The 18211-nt window shown below is 33.1% G+C and overlaps 1 protein-coding gene across 4 annotated transcripts in view; it reads left to right on the top strand.

Annotated features, from left to right (window-relative positions):
- The first annotated feature begins 10257 nt into the window (after window positions 1-10257).
- LOC109805694 (ABC transporter C family member 12) overlaps window positions 10258-18211 on the top strand; it is a 28098-nt gene continuing 20144 nt past the window's right edge. Inside the window, exons 1-5 of one of the 4 annotated variants that reach the window (XM_083065313.1) lie at window positions 10258-10523; window positions 10804-11222; window positions 11577-11755; window positions 12299-12338; window positions 17992-18148. In XM_083065313.1, the coding sequence (XP_082921439.1) occupies window positions 10890-11222; window positions 11577-11755; window positions 12299-12338; window positions 17992-18148 (709 nt within the window). In that variant the 5' untranslated portion in view covers window positions 10258-10523; window positions 10804-10889. Of the gene's footprint in view, window positions 10524-10643; window positions 11223-11576; window positions 11756-12298; window positions 12339-17991; window positions 18149-18211 lie in introns of those variants that run through there. The other 3 variants (XM_020367868.3, XM_083065311.1, XM_083065312.1) reach the window with 3 other exon arrangements.

Here is an 18211-nt window from a genome sequence, read left to right as displayed (position 1 = left end):
GAATAGCATTTATTTTAAGAAGATCTATGAGTTAGCAAGTTCTTCCGAACCAATCCTTGTTTCTTATTCATTGACCTTACTACGTTTGTTTTATTTTGTTGTTTTAATCTATTTTCACTCATCTACAATTTGAACATCAATTTCGTATAAATCATTAGAGCAAGAATTACTAAACACCCAAATCCCTGAGGACGATCTTTAAATACTACTTCGAAACTTGGTTCACTTGCCAAGTGATAGGTTGCGAAAAAAACCCCATCACTAATATGATTAATAAGATCAAGAGAATATGCTAATATACGTGTTTTAAATAAATGTATGCATAAAATCAATCTGCTTGTATGATCTTATACACAATGTCTGAGAGAAGAGCTCTTATATTACTTTGATAAAACTATAACGCCTTTTTGTCTTAAGGAAATCACATTTTTGGATAAAAATAATTTTCTCATATTAATATCTTTTTTGTATTAATCAACAAAAAATATTTTCTAAGTTAATAAAAATCTTATTTTCAAAAAACTTATTTGTCACCATCAAAAAGGGTGAGATTGTGTAAGTCTAAAGACGATTTTGGATCCCTCAAGCTTTTAAAGTTTTAGTGATAACAAACAAAATTATTTTTCTAAGAGAAAATGTTTTTGAGAAATACAAATTGGACCAAACATAAGACACAATTTGTTAGACAGACAATGTGTCTTCAGACGAAGCATATAGTCATTATTTAGATAATCTTAAATGTCTATCATTAATAAAGACTAATGACTACTTGTTTCGTGTTTGAGTAATTCCTTAATAGATCGAATTGAGAAAATTCTTTGGAACTCATGAATTTTTTAAAGAAAAAGAATTCATGCTTTACATTAGAACCAAAGACAAATAGATCCCATAAATCACGAAGAAAGTTAGCAAAAGTTGATGCAAAACCTGCTCCTCGTTGACACATGCTATAAATAGTCCATTTGGTATCCTAAAGATGATAAATAGCCTCCTTGATCAAATAAGAAGTGACAATTTGATGAAATGAATTTAATGCATCAATAGACATTTTTCACCTCAAGGAACCTATAACAAAGATGGACAAAGCAAGCTTTTATGGAACCTTTAAGGTTTTGTAACAGTTATCTACATCTGGGCTACTATATAAGAAGCTTCATGATTAAAAAGAAAGTAGAGAACTCTCTTGGCAAATATTTTGTAATGAATATATTCAAATTTATTCTTTCTACAAAGCTTTTTGTACTTAGTTTGTTGTATCATGTCTTGATAGGAAGATGAAATAACTTTGTCAATCTTAGTAACTCTAAGTTATTAGTTTTTGTTTGGAAAAGCTTGTCTATAAAAGAATACTTGTTGCTTGAGTATGGAGAAACTTGTCTATAAAAGAATACTTGTTGCTTGAGTTTGGAGAGACTTAATTGCAAAAGAATACTAAGTTTTTAAGCCTAGAAAGGCTTTGTGTGAAAAGAATACTTGGGTATATTGCTTGAAGAGACAATTCAAAGAACATTTAGGATTGAGCTAGAAATGACTTGTTGAAAAAAATACTTGTATCATGTTTAAGATAGTGGAACTCAATCTAGTTAGATTGAGAACTAAATGTAGTCTCGATGGTTGAGATGAACCAATATAAAAATATCTTGTGTTTCGTCTGTTCACTTTTCAACACTCTTAACTAATAGTGTTACTACTTCATTACTTGAAAAAATGTGAATTTTCGATTGATATTATTCAAACCACCTTTTAGTGTCTATCTTTTCTTCACACTGAGGATTCTGATTCTGATGAAGATGAAGAATAAATTTAGATTTTATTTATATGCATTTGCTATTTTAATTTGTGATCTTTTGCAAACTTTTTATATGTATAAGTATAATGAATTTTCAATGTGACTTTGCATATTTCTAGTTTATATTCAACGTTTATATTTTCAACATTTGTATTTGATCAATCACCAACATTAGTTTCTGACTTGGCTATTTTCATTTTAAGGTAATTATAAGCATAACTTAATTAATGATATAAATTAAAATTTATAAACTTCAATATTTAACACTGATCAATTTTTGTAGCTTTAAACTTGGAAGAAATAATCATAATTTAGCTTCAAACTTGGCTAAAGTTTTATCTTAGGAAATATTATAGGACAAAACGTAGGTACAATTCCTTAGGTATGATTGGTATTGCTAAACAATCAGAGTTGGAGTTTTATCTTGATAGTATGCATAAAAGTATATTAATGAGATCTACATTAAACGAACTTGATAATTCCTCAATCCATTGTCACTTAGCACCTCCCAATCTTCTTCTAAATTTTTTAAGAACCACCTTAATTGTTGCTTTAGCTTGTCCATTTGTCTAAAGGTGTTTAAAAAAAGTAACCCGATGATTAATATCAAGTTGTTTTAGGAAGTTTTCAAGCTTTTGTCAATAAACTAATTTCCATTATCAATGATGATGATATATGGCAAGTCATATCAGCATATGATACTTTTCCAAGTAAATTTCTACACGTTATGTGTAGTAACTTTGGCTAGAGCTTCTGCTTCAACCCATTTCGTAAAATAATCAATTGCGATACTTAAAAATTTGAGTTAACCTTTCACCATGGGAAAAAGACCAAGTATATCCGTTCCCTAGCACATAAAGGGCTAAGGTGAATGCAATCTGATGAAGAGCTTCAAGTGGAAGTTGATGTAGATTACCAAATTCTTAGCAAGACCTACTTTTTTGTACATAGCTTTTGCAATCCAACTTTATGGTTGGCTAGTAGTATCTAACTCAAATTTCTCGTGCAACCATTGATCAGGCCCTAGAATGCATCCCACATATATATACCTTTATGGTTTCTTCAACTACATAATTTGCTTTATCTTTTATTAGACATTTCAATAAAGGAGAGGAAATAATTCTTTTGAAAAGCTCACTTGCTTCAACAATAAATTAACATGATTTTGCTTTAACGTTGTCATCAAGAAGTACACCTTCTTGAAGATAATTCCATATGTTAATCATCTAACCTTTATCCTCGACCTCATCTACCAAGATCAATTTGGTCTTGAAACTTGGAGAATTGATAGTTTCTTGAATTTTCATTTTGTGTTGCCCATGACATTTGGTGTTGGAAAGTTTAAAGAGAAGATCAACTCTAGTATTTTGTTCCCTGAAAATATGTTCAATTTTGAACTCATCAAAATAAGAAATTAATTGAGATACTAGATGGTAATATCTTTAGAGTTAGGGGTTCCTTGGTTTGGTATGTTTCACCAATTTGTTTTGTCATTAATTTTGAATCATTATAGCATCTTAGCTTCTTTATCTCAATGTATTTTACCAATTGGTAGTGTTGCCGAATTATTATAAAATCTACTAGATTTTTCCCTTGGATATGTAATATAGGGAAAAACCTAGATGATTTTTCTCGAAGACCCAAGTCAATTGAATATAAATTTACCACACAATTGTTAGGAAAGGAACTTTTGGATAGTGAACCAAAATTGCAATATTAAAATGCAAACAAAATTTTCAATATCGGAAAATGTATCGATTCAAGATTTCAATCCTTATGGTAAAATTCTAGTAGTCCAAAATATAATTCAAATTCAATTAACCACAAATCAACACAAACGCAATCAAAATATAGATTTATTGAATTTCATAAAAACGTGATACGTAATCGTGATCTCATATTTTTTGTAAAATTCAAGAATGGTGAAGGATTGATTTAAGTGATTTAGGTTATTTTAGATCTAGATCTAAATATAGTTCTAGATTCAATCCAAAATTAATCTTCAAAAATGTTTCAAATTTATTAGAACACAATTCTTAATGATGAAAAATGAAAAATAGATCTAGAACGGAGAAGAAGAGAATTTGTACAGTAAAAATAGATTTGGGAACTCGAATTTTACCATAATTCATGAAATCTTGAATTGATTGAACAGACTAGCCAAACATCTTCATCAAGATGCTACAATTTATTCGTGTAGAAAATGTAGAGGGAAAAATCTAAGAGAGATAGAGAATTTAGAAAATCTTGTAGCGGAAACAACTCTAAAATCTGAAAAATGAGAGAAAGTGTACATAATAAGTCTTATAACACCTATTAATAGACCAAGTTAGTGGGCATAGTTAGAATATTTACAAGACCCAGCCAACTAATTAACTAATTAACAAGGTTAAACTTCTTATACAATAAGTTCCCAATGTAAACCCCAAAATAAAGTGTAGAAGCGTAATATTGTGGCACATTTTCGAACCTTGAGACGTCCGAACTAGGTGAACTCCCTTATATAAAAGTTGTATAGCTCTATCTTAACTTTTTAAGGATACCAATAATGTCCAATTATGAGTTTGGGAGCTCAAGATATGGTGTACATAAGACAACATGTCAAAGTGAACAAAAATTATGAAAATTAACTAGAATTAAAAATTGAAACCAAAATAGTCCTCTAAAACAAATTTCAACCAATTCATCAATTTAAGACATTTGTAAATGTGAAATAAGCCCAATGTAATGCACTAAAATATGTATTAATTATGCATTATCACCAACCTTAAACCTACTAATAATGCTTCATATTATTCTTGGTTATTTGTGGCTTTAAAATCAAACTTAAGAGCTTGCTCAATCATAATGTTTTCTGGTGCTTCCAAGATGATTCTAGAATTGCTACCTTTAGCATTGGATGATCGATCTACATGTAAAGTCCACCATTTTTCTATCTATTTTGGTATTAAGGCAAGTTTAGCTACGAAGTCAATCAAACATTATGCCTTCATTCATCCTTTACTTTCATATCGAATTTCATATTCATATAACTCTATCAATCATGTTATCATGCATCCTGCCAATTCTGACTTTCTAAGAATTTGTTGTATGGGATAGTAAGTCTTAACCATAATTTGTTGACTTTGGAAGTAAAGTCTAAGATGTCAGGCTAAGGTTACTATTGCAAGTGTAATCTTCTTGATGACTTGATGCCTTTTTTTCTCGTATCCTACAAAAGCTGACTTATAAAGTAAATTGGAATTTGTTTCTTACCATGTTCTTATACCAAGGTTGCACTAATAGCATTCTCAATGATTTCCAAGTTCAACAAGAGATCAACTTGGTGATCTGGTTTGCTCAAGATGAGGGGAGTTTATAAGAAACATTTGAATTCAAAAAAAGCTTGCTTGGATTTATTGGTCCAACAAAAGTCTTTAGGCTTTCGCAACAGACTATAAATGGGTTTTGCTTTTTCTACCATTTTTGGGATGAATCTAGAAAGTGATGTCAATCTTCCTACTAGTCATTGTACCTCTTTTAATTATTGTGGACTCCTCATCTTTATTGAAGCATCATATTTATTAGGATTTACTTTGATGCCTCTATTGGTGATCATGAATCCAAGAAACTTCCCCTGTTGTACTCTTAAAACACGTTGTTTTTTCTAGATTCAACCTCTTATTATGTTTTCTAACTTGGCTAAAGATCTTAGTTAAATTTTTCCCACAATAGATTCATTAGACTTTGTCTTGACCACCATGTCATCAATGTAGACTTCAACATTTCGGTTGATCTGGTGACTGAAAACTTTATCCATCAATCTTTGATAAGTAGCTTCAACATTTTTTAGGCCAAAAGGCATAACGCAATAGTAGAAGTTTGTCTGGTCAGTGATAAATGTTGTACTTTCTTCATCTGGAGGATACATCATAATTTGGTTATAGACAGAGTAAGCATCAAGAAAACTTTAAATAACATAAGCTGAAACGCCATTTACCAATCCTTCAATACTAGGTAGTGGGTATATGCGTCTTTAATTAGGATAAGCTTAATTTATTCATTTTTGTATAGTCAACACACATACTCCACTTCCCAAAAGACTTTTTGACCATTACAACGTTGACTAACCAAGTTGCATATTGAACTTCTCAAATGAAATAAATATCAAGAAACTTTTTTTGTTTCTATTTGGACTATTTCTTAGCGTTCTTCACCAATCTTCCTTTTGTTTTAGCAACAAGTTTTGCCTCTTTGCAGATCACTAATTTATGAAAAATAAAGTTGAGATATATTTTTGGCTTATTTGTACTATACCAAGCAAAGAGATTAGAATTTTTAGTAAGTATAGTCATGATCTTACCTTTCAACATTGGATCCAAATTTTTCTTAATCTCAATACATTGTCCTGGTTTGTTTGCCTATTTGAAATTTTGTGAGCTCATCAATAGGATTTGGTCGATGATCATTAATATTTGATCTTGGATCTAGTTCAACTAATCCAATATTTGCAACATGAACCATCATAGATGAAGATTGACTTGTCATCTTTGTGATTATCTTTGGGGGTGTCACCTTGAGACTTTTTGCATAACATTTGCGAATAATTTTCTAGTTGGCTTTAACAACTATCTTTAGGGGTGGGTATACAGGCTAGCCCAGATCGCATTTTTAACGGGTCGGGTAAGCTCAACCCGTAAAATAAATGGTCTTTTTTTAAAGGCCCGTATCCGTCCCGTGAAACCCGCAGTTAAACGGGTAATCCCGCGGACTTAATAAAAAATTAAAAAAAATTATTTCCTTTTTTTATGCCAAGAATATATAAGGAAGAAATATATATATATATAAAAATATATTAAAATATAAACATCAAATAATCTAAAATAAAAAAAATTATAAAAGTCTTAACATACAAAGATTTACACATTTAAACTAAAACATTAAAATATTGACATATGAAATTTGTACATTTAATCTAAAACATATTTATTCATAAAAAAATCTAAAACAAATTAAGCTAGCAAAAGTTTAATATAATTTAAATATTAAATACACTAAATTAAATACTTATTACTTATACTTATTTATTAACAAAATACTAAAATTACTCGTTATTTAAAATCTCTCATAAAGTTAAAAGAAAAAAAATACCTCTCTTAAATAGCATATGGGATTCACAGATAAAGCCCCTAAAATCCACGAGTTTCACAGATCGGGTTTAATTTCTTTTATAATTATACAAATTTAAAAAAAAAAATAGGCCTATTAACTGTGCAAACCACGGGCTTCGCGGATCGGCCCACGGGCTTGAACCCAAGTATCCATCCCTAACTATCTTTCCATCTACTCCAGGAAATTTCATTGTTAAATATGGGTATCGAAACAACTACGTACCCTAGTTGATTCAGAGTTACATCCTATGAGGATATTATAAAAAGTGGTAGCCTCAATCAACAATTACTTGTCCATTATTCTTTTTGAATTTAGTGATTTACCAAAAGTTGTTAACAACTCAACATAGCCACATGTATGCACATGTTCACCATCAAAACCAATTAAAGGTTCCATGCAGATTAGATAAGAGAGTGTGGAATGTCCAATTTAAAAAAAAGTTGGCTAATAAAACGCATGAGTCAAACTTCCTTGATTAATTAGTATTTTTTGTACTTCAAGTTTGGTATTTCCACCCTGAAACTTAGGATTGTTTTTTTGTAATTATTGAAACTTAGGTTTCTTTTTTTGTAATTACTGAAACTTAAGAGGGTGTATTGGATTAGGATTTTAAAGGACTTTTTTAGTGAAAAAAAATCCTGCGGATTTTAAAAGACTTTGCAGGATTTTCACGACTTTTAAGATTTTGCAGGATTCTACAAGATTTAAAATTAGGATTTTAATGGATTCTACAAGACTTTTAAATCAGGATTTTAATGGATTCTGTGGGATTTTGTGGAGTTTTGACATTTGATAAGATTTAAAAAAAAATTCATACATTCAAATTTAAAAAGAGTCAAAGATAAAAATAATTAAAAAAGCAATAATGTCTAGATAAATAATAATAATAATTCTCCATAATATTCTATCATCTTTTTATAGTATCCACTATCAATTGTAACAATTCATCGGAATCCTCCTTGGTCCAAGCTTCATAGTTTTCTTTCTCTTTTCCTTTTTCTTTATTATTTCCATGTAAAATAATATATGTTGAAAACCAGTTATATAAATAATTATAGATAAGAGACAAAATCAATAAAATTATATTATTATTTTTAGAAGCACACCAATTATACAAGATCGAATATATCTTGGCTATCCAAATGGATCAAATATCTCAATCATTATAACAAAAATGTAAAAAAGAAAATATAGAAACAAAAGATAATTTTTTATATAAAAAAAATTAGTATATTCGATACTGAGAAAATATTTAGATATAGAAAATATATATATATATATATATATTAGTTATATATTATATGATAATTTTTAATGATATTTATAAATGTAAATTATTCTAACAAATATTTTAAAAATATTTTATTTTTTTTAAAAATAAGCTAATAAAGGCATAAATTCTAAACCCTAAAAAATTAGATACTACAATGTCTTATGTTAATTTTCTTTTTTAAAAATATAAAAAAATCTTAATTTCACAATATAAAAATAAAAAAAAATCATAGTAAAAAAAATAAAATAATTGTTGAGTCATAAAAGGAGGGATAAGAATAACAAATTCAAAGGAACGAGAGAGTTCATAGTTTTTATGCTGAGAGGGTTCTTCCCTCAACTAAGATCCATTTTCATCTCATTCTACTCACAGAAACCCTAACAAATTCATCTTATATATATATATATATATATATATATATATATATATATATATATATATATATATATAGATTATGATATCAATTTCATCTTTCACCTTTTTCTTTCCTTGATGTGTGTTATAAAAAAATTACCACTTAAAAGTTAAAATTTCAAGCATTTTTTTTTTGTTATATAAAGGAACAAATTCAACTACATAAAATAAAATAAAGCAAGTCAATTAAAGAGAACAAACAGAAAAATAGAGCAACTCAATGACACTATCATTTACATATCAGAGTTTCACAAAATAGGAGAATGGGATGAGAGCGGTACTGCAATATTATATATGAGCAATGAATAATAGTATAATATTATTAGTAGAGAAAAAATAGAGAAGACAGGAGCATAGAAAAAAAAAAGATGAAAAACTCACTTGAAAATTATTGAAACACTTGAAAAATCACTTCAAACAATCCTTCAAAATCCGTTGGGTTTGGATGAGATTGTTTTATGATTCTGGTATTTATAGATAACACTAGAAAGTCCTTCAAAATCCCTCTCACACAACAATCCTATAAAATCCTTATATTTTTGAATACCAATGGATTATTTTTAAGTTGTAAAAAATCTCAAACGAATACCAGTGGATTTTAATGGACTCTTTAAAAAATCTTGAAAATCCAGATTGAATACCACTGGATTGTTTTTAAGTGACATAAAATCCTGATTGAATACCAATGGACTTTTTTACTCAAAAAAAGTCTTTTAAAATCCTATGAAATCCTAAACCAATACACCCCCCTTAGATTAAAATATTATGTATTTACTTTGAATATTTATATATACTTAAAATGTTAAAAAAATCATAAATTTTACGTTTTATTTTTTTTATTATCATAAAATTAAAATATTATATTATTTTATTAAAATCTTTTCAACCACAATTTAATCATGATTAAACTATACCGGTAGAACCCCAAGCGTGTGGTTCAGCGGTAGGGGGTTGATCCACGCTTAAGCAAGGTCAGAGGTTTGAATTCTGCCTTATGTATGCAGCCGCGTTAAATCTTGGAGTCAGCTATCCCACCCTTAGTGCCTCCTCGTATCGAAGAGATTAGTCACTGCTATCGGTGGTGGTCCTGGTGGATACTCAAGGGTATACCGGTAGAATCACGGGTCAAATCTAAAAACATTGAAAATTATTTGACTACATTACTAATTTTTTGAAAGGAAAAAGAAAACTGAACTAATTTGACGATACCCTTATTAAAAATTACGTTGTTAATATTTCTCTTCCCCTCAATTGTGTTGTGGCCACTCGCACTAGCGAATAGCGAATGACGTCATTGAGGTCGTGGATGCGGCCCCATGTTCAAAATCATTATTGAACACATAATTTTTTATAATTTTCTTAAACTTCGTAAAATGTTCTCAAATTACAATGACTCAATAGAGGCTTTATTTCCATAATAGTTAATTGTGTCATGAGATATAACCCGTAAGCGGTGACGTTTGCAATGAATTTTCATTTCGAATAATGTTTGTCTTATTCGGCTATGGTTCAAACTTCCAACGTTGCATTCTGTCGTTTACCACAGAAGTTGCATAGCCATCACTCACTAAACGGAAAACATGATGTTATTATCTAGATTGAATAAATGCTTGCCATGCAATAATGTCAAGTACTACATTCCATATTTGTCTTCTGCTATAATTGTGTTCTCACTTCTCTTCAACCCTCACTGTTTTGTAACTGTCACTTCACTTGCTATTGCCCTTTTACTAGTGTTTACTTTCCTTGTGTTTTCATTGGTAAAAGAAGGTCCAATATAAGTGTTGTTTTCAGTTTGAATGGCAAAGTCCAAGATGGGTCTCCTTGCAAATTTATCACTAACATAGTTCAAGTGTAGCTTTGGCTCATGCTGGTTTTCTTGTGTGAACCAAAAAGGTGGGACCTTGGGAGTCACACTCACGTTCTTGTATTTGAAGTTTTTCTTTTATGGTCAAAGGAAAGAGTGGTGTTTATATGCATTTTTTTTTATGTTGTTCTTTGATCAAAATTGAAATTCCATTATGATAATATTTGTAATAAAGATTTCACAAAATGTCTTGTGTCTTACGAAATAAAATTTCAATTCTGAAAAGAGAATAAGATCAACTATATTATATCTAAGTTTTTCCCTTTTTCTCAACGTTATATGTCACATGCTTGTGGTTTGCTGTTGCAGTTACTCCCTCTTGTGTAAGAAAAAGAGAACCTAAAGCATCATTGGTGAAATCTGTGGAGGGTTTGTGCTAGCTGACTGAACAAAAGATGAGGTTTGAACCATTGAATTGGTACTGCCAGCCAGCAGAACACAGCCTTTGGGCTAAAACAGTGGATAGTGCTTTTGGGTCCTGTACACCTTGTGCAATTAACACTCTTGTTATCTCCATTTCCAACTTGGTTCTTATGGGCCTGTGCATATATCGCATATGGCATATCACTTGCAACGCTAAAGTTCAGAGGTTTTGTTTGAGTTCAAATTTCTATAATTATCTTCTGGGAATGTTGGCTGCCTATTGTGCTGCTCAACCTTTGTTGAGATTGCTAACTGGAAATTCAGCTTTCAACCTGAATGGAGAAACTGCCCTTGCTCCTTTTGAGGTGAGTCTGTCATGCACATTATACTCTAAAGTTTTAATTTGCGGATATGGTCATGGTTGTAGTTTCATCACAATCCTTGATATTGCGGGAAATTATAGACAAATGTGGCCAAGGAAGCTACAATTGCGATCATGAAGACTCTAAAAATTTTGACGTTGCAGAAGAAATCACGATCAAAGATTGATTTTAAAACCTTGCTATGCAGAGTATCTTCTGTCACTGAATTTGGTATTTGATGATGGATCCAGTTCATTTAATGATATCTGAGAGTTAGATGATATGCTGCAATAAAAGTGTGTGCAATTTGGTTAGAATGTGTAAATTTAACTGCATTTTGCTTCTGTTGTTTTGCAGATAACGGCTCTGATCGTTGAAGCACTTACTTGGAGCTCAATGATAACTCTCATCCTCTTGGAAACCAGGGTTTATATCAGACAATTTAGATGGTTGGTGCGCTGTGGTGTTATATATGTTTTGGTGGGAGATGTTGTAATGCTTAACCTTCTTCTGTCAGTGAAAGAATACTGCAGCAGGTTAGCTTTCAATTTTAAGTCTAATGCCTTGCCTTTTCACTTTTAGTTTGATCAATAATGCATTCTACTTCATACTGATTTTTCCCATATTCTAAGTAGTAATACAAGCAGTGAGCTTTTATTGCTTTTGTAGCATCATGTGTTTTATTCTGAAATACTTTTATAAGCAGTGGTATTTTTCCCATAACCAGTGAAGTGTCTGATAACAATAAGCCTGTTCGGTATATTGACAACAGTGAAGGGTCTGAGAAGGACATTAAAAATAAGGAATGTAGGCTTACCAGTTTGAGATTAGTATGCATGGAAAGTAAATTAAAATTTTGAATTTATAAATGATATTTTTGTTTTTGTAGTTTTTCAAAATATGAAAATATATCAGTTGTTTATGTAAAAGTTTGTGACTTTCATTGAGTCATGTTTAAGATATAAGCATATGACAGAGAAAAGGAAATAAATTTTGGACTTCTCTATGAAAAGAAAAATTATAATTCATTCTTGATGGTTATGCAGCAGCACCCTTAAGCTTTTATTTCATTTTCCCAGATCTGCTCTGTTTCTGTACATTAGCAGTGTCATCTGCCAGGTAAATATCTGATTTCCTCCTCTTTTAATGAAGTTCCAAATAATCTTCATTATGTTGATTTCATTTCTAGACTGCAATATTAAGGAGTCTTGTTTTATTAATGATTATTTGCATTGCTTAACATCCCTTAAGAAAATTTGGTGCTATTCAGCCTGGATTTGGAATAGTTTGTAATTAGAATTTAGAAATGTATGGAAGTAATTCATATAGAAAATATGGTGTTTGAAAACTATAGCTTTTGCTGCTAGCTTTGGAAGACTGAGGGAAATGGACATCAAGGTGTTGATAACATGTGAAGCATTTCATAGTTTGTGCTATACATGGTCTTGCAGTAGCATGGTATGTAAGTAGCAACTTGTAAGTTAATGCAGATTGGGATGGAAGAGTGATTAGTGCATTACAGTTTTGTTCACCATGAAACAGCTGGACATTCAAAGATGCTACGTCACTAATGTTGGGAAATGACATCATAATTTCCCTTCTCTGTTAACTCAAAATGGGCACTGAGCGGAAACGTAAAATTATTACACCAGAAATTTTAGCGTGGAAAACCTTTCTCAAGGAAAAACCACGGGACCAGTAGGCCACTTAATCTTCCACTATAAAATAATGGGAATACAAAATACAATGATATTGTATCCTCAATTTGTGGATAACACTCACAAATTGGCTCACTATTTTTCTCTCTTAGAAAAACTCTCTCTAAGGCTTTCTCTCTATTTCTTCTATGAGTGGAAATGCTTCACTCTTGGATGATTAAGCCTCCTCTCAAGCCTCCTATATATAGGCTTCAAGAATGCATCATGGCCATTGGATATATGTGGCTAGAAAACACCACAACCATTGATTTGATACTTGGTCATTATTAAGCCACACCTACCACACCTACCTCACCTACCACACTTATCACACCTACCACAATATTTTTCTATGGCTGGACCCATCAATTCTCCCCCTCCAGTCATAAAAAGGGATTATCCTTGGATTAGTTTAGGGTTGATGCTAAGCCTGCAACTTCTTTACAGACTTCTATCTTCTCTCTTGGTAGAGATTTTGTCATCATATCAGCCCCGTTGTCTTTGGTGTGTATCTTCTCAATCTTGAGCATTTTACTTTCTAACACATCACGGATCCAGTGATACCTTACGTCGATGTGTTTCGACCTTGAATGAAATGTCGAGTTTTTGCTGAGGTGTATGGCGCTCTGACTGTCGCAGTAGAGAACATAACTTTCTTGATCTTGTCCTAATTCTTGTAGGAATTTCTTCATCCACAGGATCTCCTTACAACCTTCAGTGATTGCAATAAACTCTGCTTCTGTGGTGCTTAAGGCAATGCACTTTTGTAGTCGTGATTGCCAAGAAATAGCTCCCCCTGCAAAAGTAATCAAGTATCCTGATGTAGACTTTCTTGAATCTACATCTCCAGCCATATCTGCATCTGAATATCCAGTGAGCATTAAATTTCCATTTCCAAAACACAAACAACTGTTGGCAGTTCCTTTCAGATACCGTAGTATCCATTTCACAGCATTCCAATGCTCCTTTCCTGGATTTGATAGAAATCTGCTCACAACTCCTACAGCATAAGCAATATCTGGTCTTGTACAGACCATTGCATACATAAGGCTACCTACTGCAGAGGAATAGGGAACCTTGCTCATTTCTTCTTTTTCTTCATTCACTGGGCATTGCTTCTTACTCAATTTGAGATGACCAGGTAATGGAACATGCACAGATTTGGCGTTATGCATATTAAACCTTTCAAGAACTTTCTTGATATAGTCTTCTTGTGACATCCACAACATTCTTTTGGAACGATCTCTAATTATCTTCATTCCAAGAATTTTCTTCACTGAGCCCAGATCTTTCATGGCAAAGGACTTGCTTAATGCCTTCTTGAGAGCAGCTATTTTTGTTTTATCCTTTCCAACAATTAGCATATCATCAACATACAACAATAGTATGATGGACTCACCATTCTCATAATTCTTCACAAACACACACTGGTCTGCGGAGGTCTTTTTGAAATTATGTTGGGCCATAAAAAGATCAAACTTCTTGTACCATTGCCTTGGAGCTTGCTTCAGACCATAGAGACTCTTCTTCAGGCGACACACAAGATGTTCTTTGCCTGGTTCTGCAAAGCCTTCAGGTTGCTCCATATAGATTTCTTCCTCTAAGTCTCTATGTAAGAATGCAGTTTTGACATCGAGTTGTTCTATCTCCAAGTCTAGCTTCGCAGCTAGGCCGAGAATTGCTCTGATGGATGTCATCTTCACTACTGGTGAGAAGATTTCTTCAAAATCTATTCCCTTTTTCTGGTTGCACCCCTTAACAACAATCCTTGCTTTGTATCGGGGTTTTGTGTTGTTCTCTTCAGTCTTGAGCTTGAACACCCACTTGTTTTTCAATGCTTTTCTTCCTTGTGGCAACTCCACTAGTTCATAAGTTTCATTCTCCTTCAGGGACTGCAATTCTTCTTCCATTGCTTGCAACCATTTTTCTTTATCATTCATCTCAATGGCTTCTATAAAGCTTTGAGGTTCTCCTTCATCAGTAAGATTAACATAATCATCTGAGAAATACCTTTTTGACGGTTGTCTGACTCTCATTGATCTTCTAACTTCAGGTTCTTGTTCTTCCTGATTAGTCTCCATTTGTTCTTCTTGCATTGTCTGACTTTGTTCTGACTCAGGCTGTTCTGTCTGATTAGGTTCATCAATTCTTTGAGAAATCTCTCCCCCTGAATTGTTTATCACTATGGGGCTTGAATCTTGAACCTTCTTTTGCTTTGGCTTCTCAGGTTTCTTGATATCTTGGATCGTTTGATCCTCAAAGAATATCACATCTCTGCTTCGAACAATCTTCTTGTTTGCAGGATCCCACAATCTAAAGCCAAGTTCATCTTTTGGTGAACGAAGGTATATACACTCCTTCACCTTAGCATCTAACTTTGCTCTTTCATCCTTAGGAATATGGACAAAAGCCCTGCATCCAAAAACTTTCAGGTGACCATAGTAGGCTTTCTTTCCGGACCATACTTCTTCTGGTATCTCTCCATTTAACGGTCTTGAAGGTGACAAATTAATCAAATCAGCTGCAGTTAATACTGCCTCTCCCCAGAATGACTTGGGAATTTTAGCATGAGAAAGCATACTTCTAACTTTCTCTGCAATCGTTCTGTTCATCCTTTCAGCTACTCCATTCATCTGAGGAGTCTTGGGAGGTACTTTCTCATGTCTGATCCCATGAGTCTTACAGTAATACTCGAATGGACCTAAGTACTCTCCACCATTATCTGTTCTTATACATTTCAACTTTCTTCCAGTTGCACGTTCAACTAAAGCATGAAACTCCTTGAAAGCTTGAAGAACTTGATCTTTTGTCTTTAATGGATACACCCACACTTTTCTGGAGTGATCATCAATGAAGGTAACAAAATATTGAGCACCGCCAATGGATCTTTCAGATGTAGAGCAGACATCTGAGTGAACAAGATCCAGTATATGCTTTCTTCTTCTTGCATCATCTGGTCTTCTAAAAGATACTCTATGTTGTTTGCCTGCTAGGCAGTCTTCACAGGATTCAAGTGGCTGCCCTTTAATATTTGGAAGATGATCTTTTGCGAGAATCTCCAAGCCCTTCTCACTCATATGGCCTAACCGTCTGTGCCATAATTCTTTGGATGCATCTTGAGCAACATTCATATCTCCCTTACATATCTTTCCCTGCATAGTGTACAAGGAGCCTTCCTTCTTGCCACGAGCAACAATCATGCTTCCTCGACTAAGTTTCCATCTGTCGGCACTAAATTGATTTATCATCCCAGCTTCGTCTAACTTACTTACTGAGATAAGGTTCAATCGCATGTCTGGAACATGTCTTACCTCCTTCAGCATAAGCTTGTTTCCATTTTCAGTCATTAGGGCTATTTCACCAATGCCAACAATTTTACTTGTGACATGATTTCCCATCTTCACCATACCAAAATCTCCTTTTTGATATGATGAGAAGAATTCTTCATGAGGTGTGACGTGAAAAGATGCTCCTGAGTCAATTATCCAAATGCATTCATCAAATGCAATATTCAGATAATTTTCTTCTCCGACAAGAAATACATCATCTGAGGTTACTGCAGTAGTAGTTCCATCTTCCTTCTTCTTTCTTGGGTCGATTTGGTCAGGATGGACTGTTCCAGCCTGTTGGTCTCTCTTCAAGAATCTGCACTCAGACTTCCTATGGCCTGGTTTCCCACAATAATAGCAACATATTCTTGTACGAGATTTGGATCTACCTTGTGATTTTCCATGTCCTCCTTTTTCACGATTCTTGCTCCTCCCTCTATTGTCAATGACATTGGTTTCAAACTGACTGTTTAAGCCTCTTTCTCTTCGTCTTGATTCTTCATTCAGCAAACTGTCTGTTACAGAATCTAGACTGAGCTTTCCTTCTGGAGCAGAATTGCTGAGAGTGATAATTAAAGTGTCCCAGCTTTCAGGTAGAGAACTGAAGAGCATAAGAGTTTGCACCTCATCATCTATGTTTATTTCTGCTTTCTTCAGTTGATTCACAAGACCTTTGAAGGTATTCAGATGTTCGATCATGTTTTGACCGTCCATGTACTCCAACTTTGCAAGTCGTCTGTAAAGGTGGGCTTTGTTCCTAGGTGTCTTCTTTTGAATTAAAGATTCAAGTTTTGTCCACAACTCATACGCATTGGTATAAGTTGATACATGCTCGAACAAACTTCGATCAATATACTTTCTGATCACAGCTACAGCTTTCCGATTCAGGATCTCCCAGTCTTTATCAGTCTTCCCCTCTGGCTTACTTTGCTGGGTGATTGGCTCATACAAATCCTTGCAATATAAATGGTCTTCCATCATCGGCTTCCAATATGAGAAATTATCAGCAGTTAGCTTGAACATATCTCCATCATGAGTGGTGGTACTCTCCATCTTGAATTATACAGGCTGAATAGTGTCCAACCACAAGAATAATCTTTTCTGATGTGGAAGATCAGATAAAACTGCAACCACAGAGCATACTAAGAATTTTCTTATGAGAATGACACCTTAGTCTTCAAGAGCTCTGAGAGCTCTGATACCACTGTTGGGAAATGACATCATAATTTCCCTTCTCTGTTAACTCAAAATGGGCACTGAGCGGAAACGTAAAATTATTACACCAGAAATTTTAGCGTGGAAAACCTTTCTCAAGGAAAAACCACGGGACCAGTAGGCCACTTAATCTTCCACTATAAAATAATGGGAATACAAAATACAATGATATTGTATCCTCAATTTGTGGATAACACTCACAAATTGGCTCACTATTTTTCTCTCTTAGAAAAACTCTCTCTAAGGCTTTCTCTCTATTTCTTCTATGAGTGGAAATGCTTCACTCTTGGATGATTAAGCCTCCTCTCAAGCCTCCTATATATAGGCTTCAAGAATGCATCATGGCCATTGGATATATGTGGCTAGAAAACACCACAACCATTGATTTGATACTTGGTCATTATTAAGCCACACCTACCACACCTACCTCACCTACCACACTTATCACACCTACCACAATATTTTTCTATGGCTGGACCCATAACTCATACACATCACAATGAACTTATTGTGGCTAATTTTCTTATGTAGGTGTTGTTTGGTACCTTACTTCTTGTTTACATTCCTAATTTGGTTCCTCATTCTGGCAATATAACAATGCAAGCTGAGCTACCTGACCATGGTGAATATGAACCTCTTTGTGGAGAAGACCAAGTTTGCCCCGAGAGGCAAGCCAATGTATTCGCTAGTGAGTAGCATTAATAATTCATATCTTTACAATTTGTTTTTATGACTACAATTTGCAGTTTTT

This window comes from Cajanus cajan, chromosome 10 (assembly GCF_000230855.2).
Source record: "Cajanus cajan strain Asha chromosome 10, NIPB_CcT2T_4, whole genome shotgun sequence".
Taxonomy (NCBI): Eukaryota; Viridiplantae; Streptophyta; class Magnoliopsida; order Fabales; family Fabaceae; genus Cajanus; species Cajanus cajan.
This window is presented reverse-complemented; position numbering and strand designations above follow the sequence as displayed.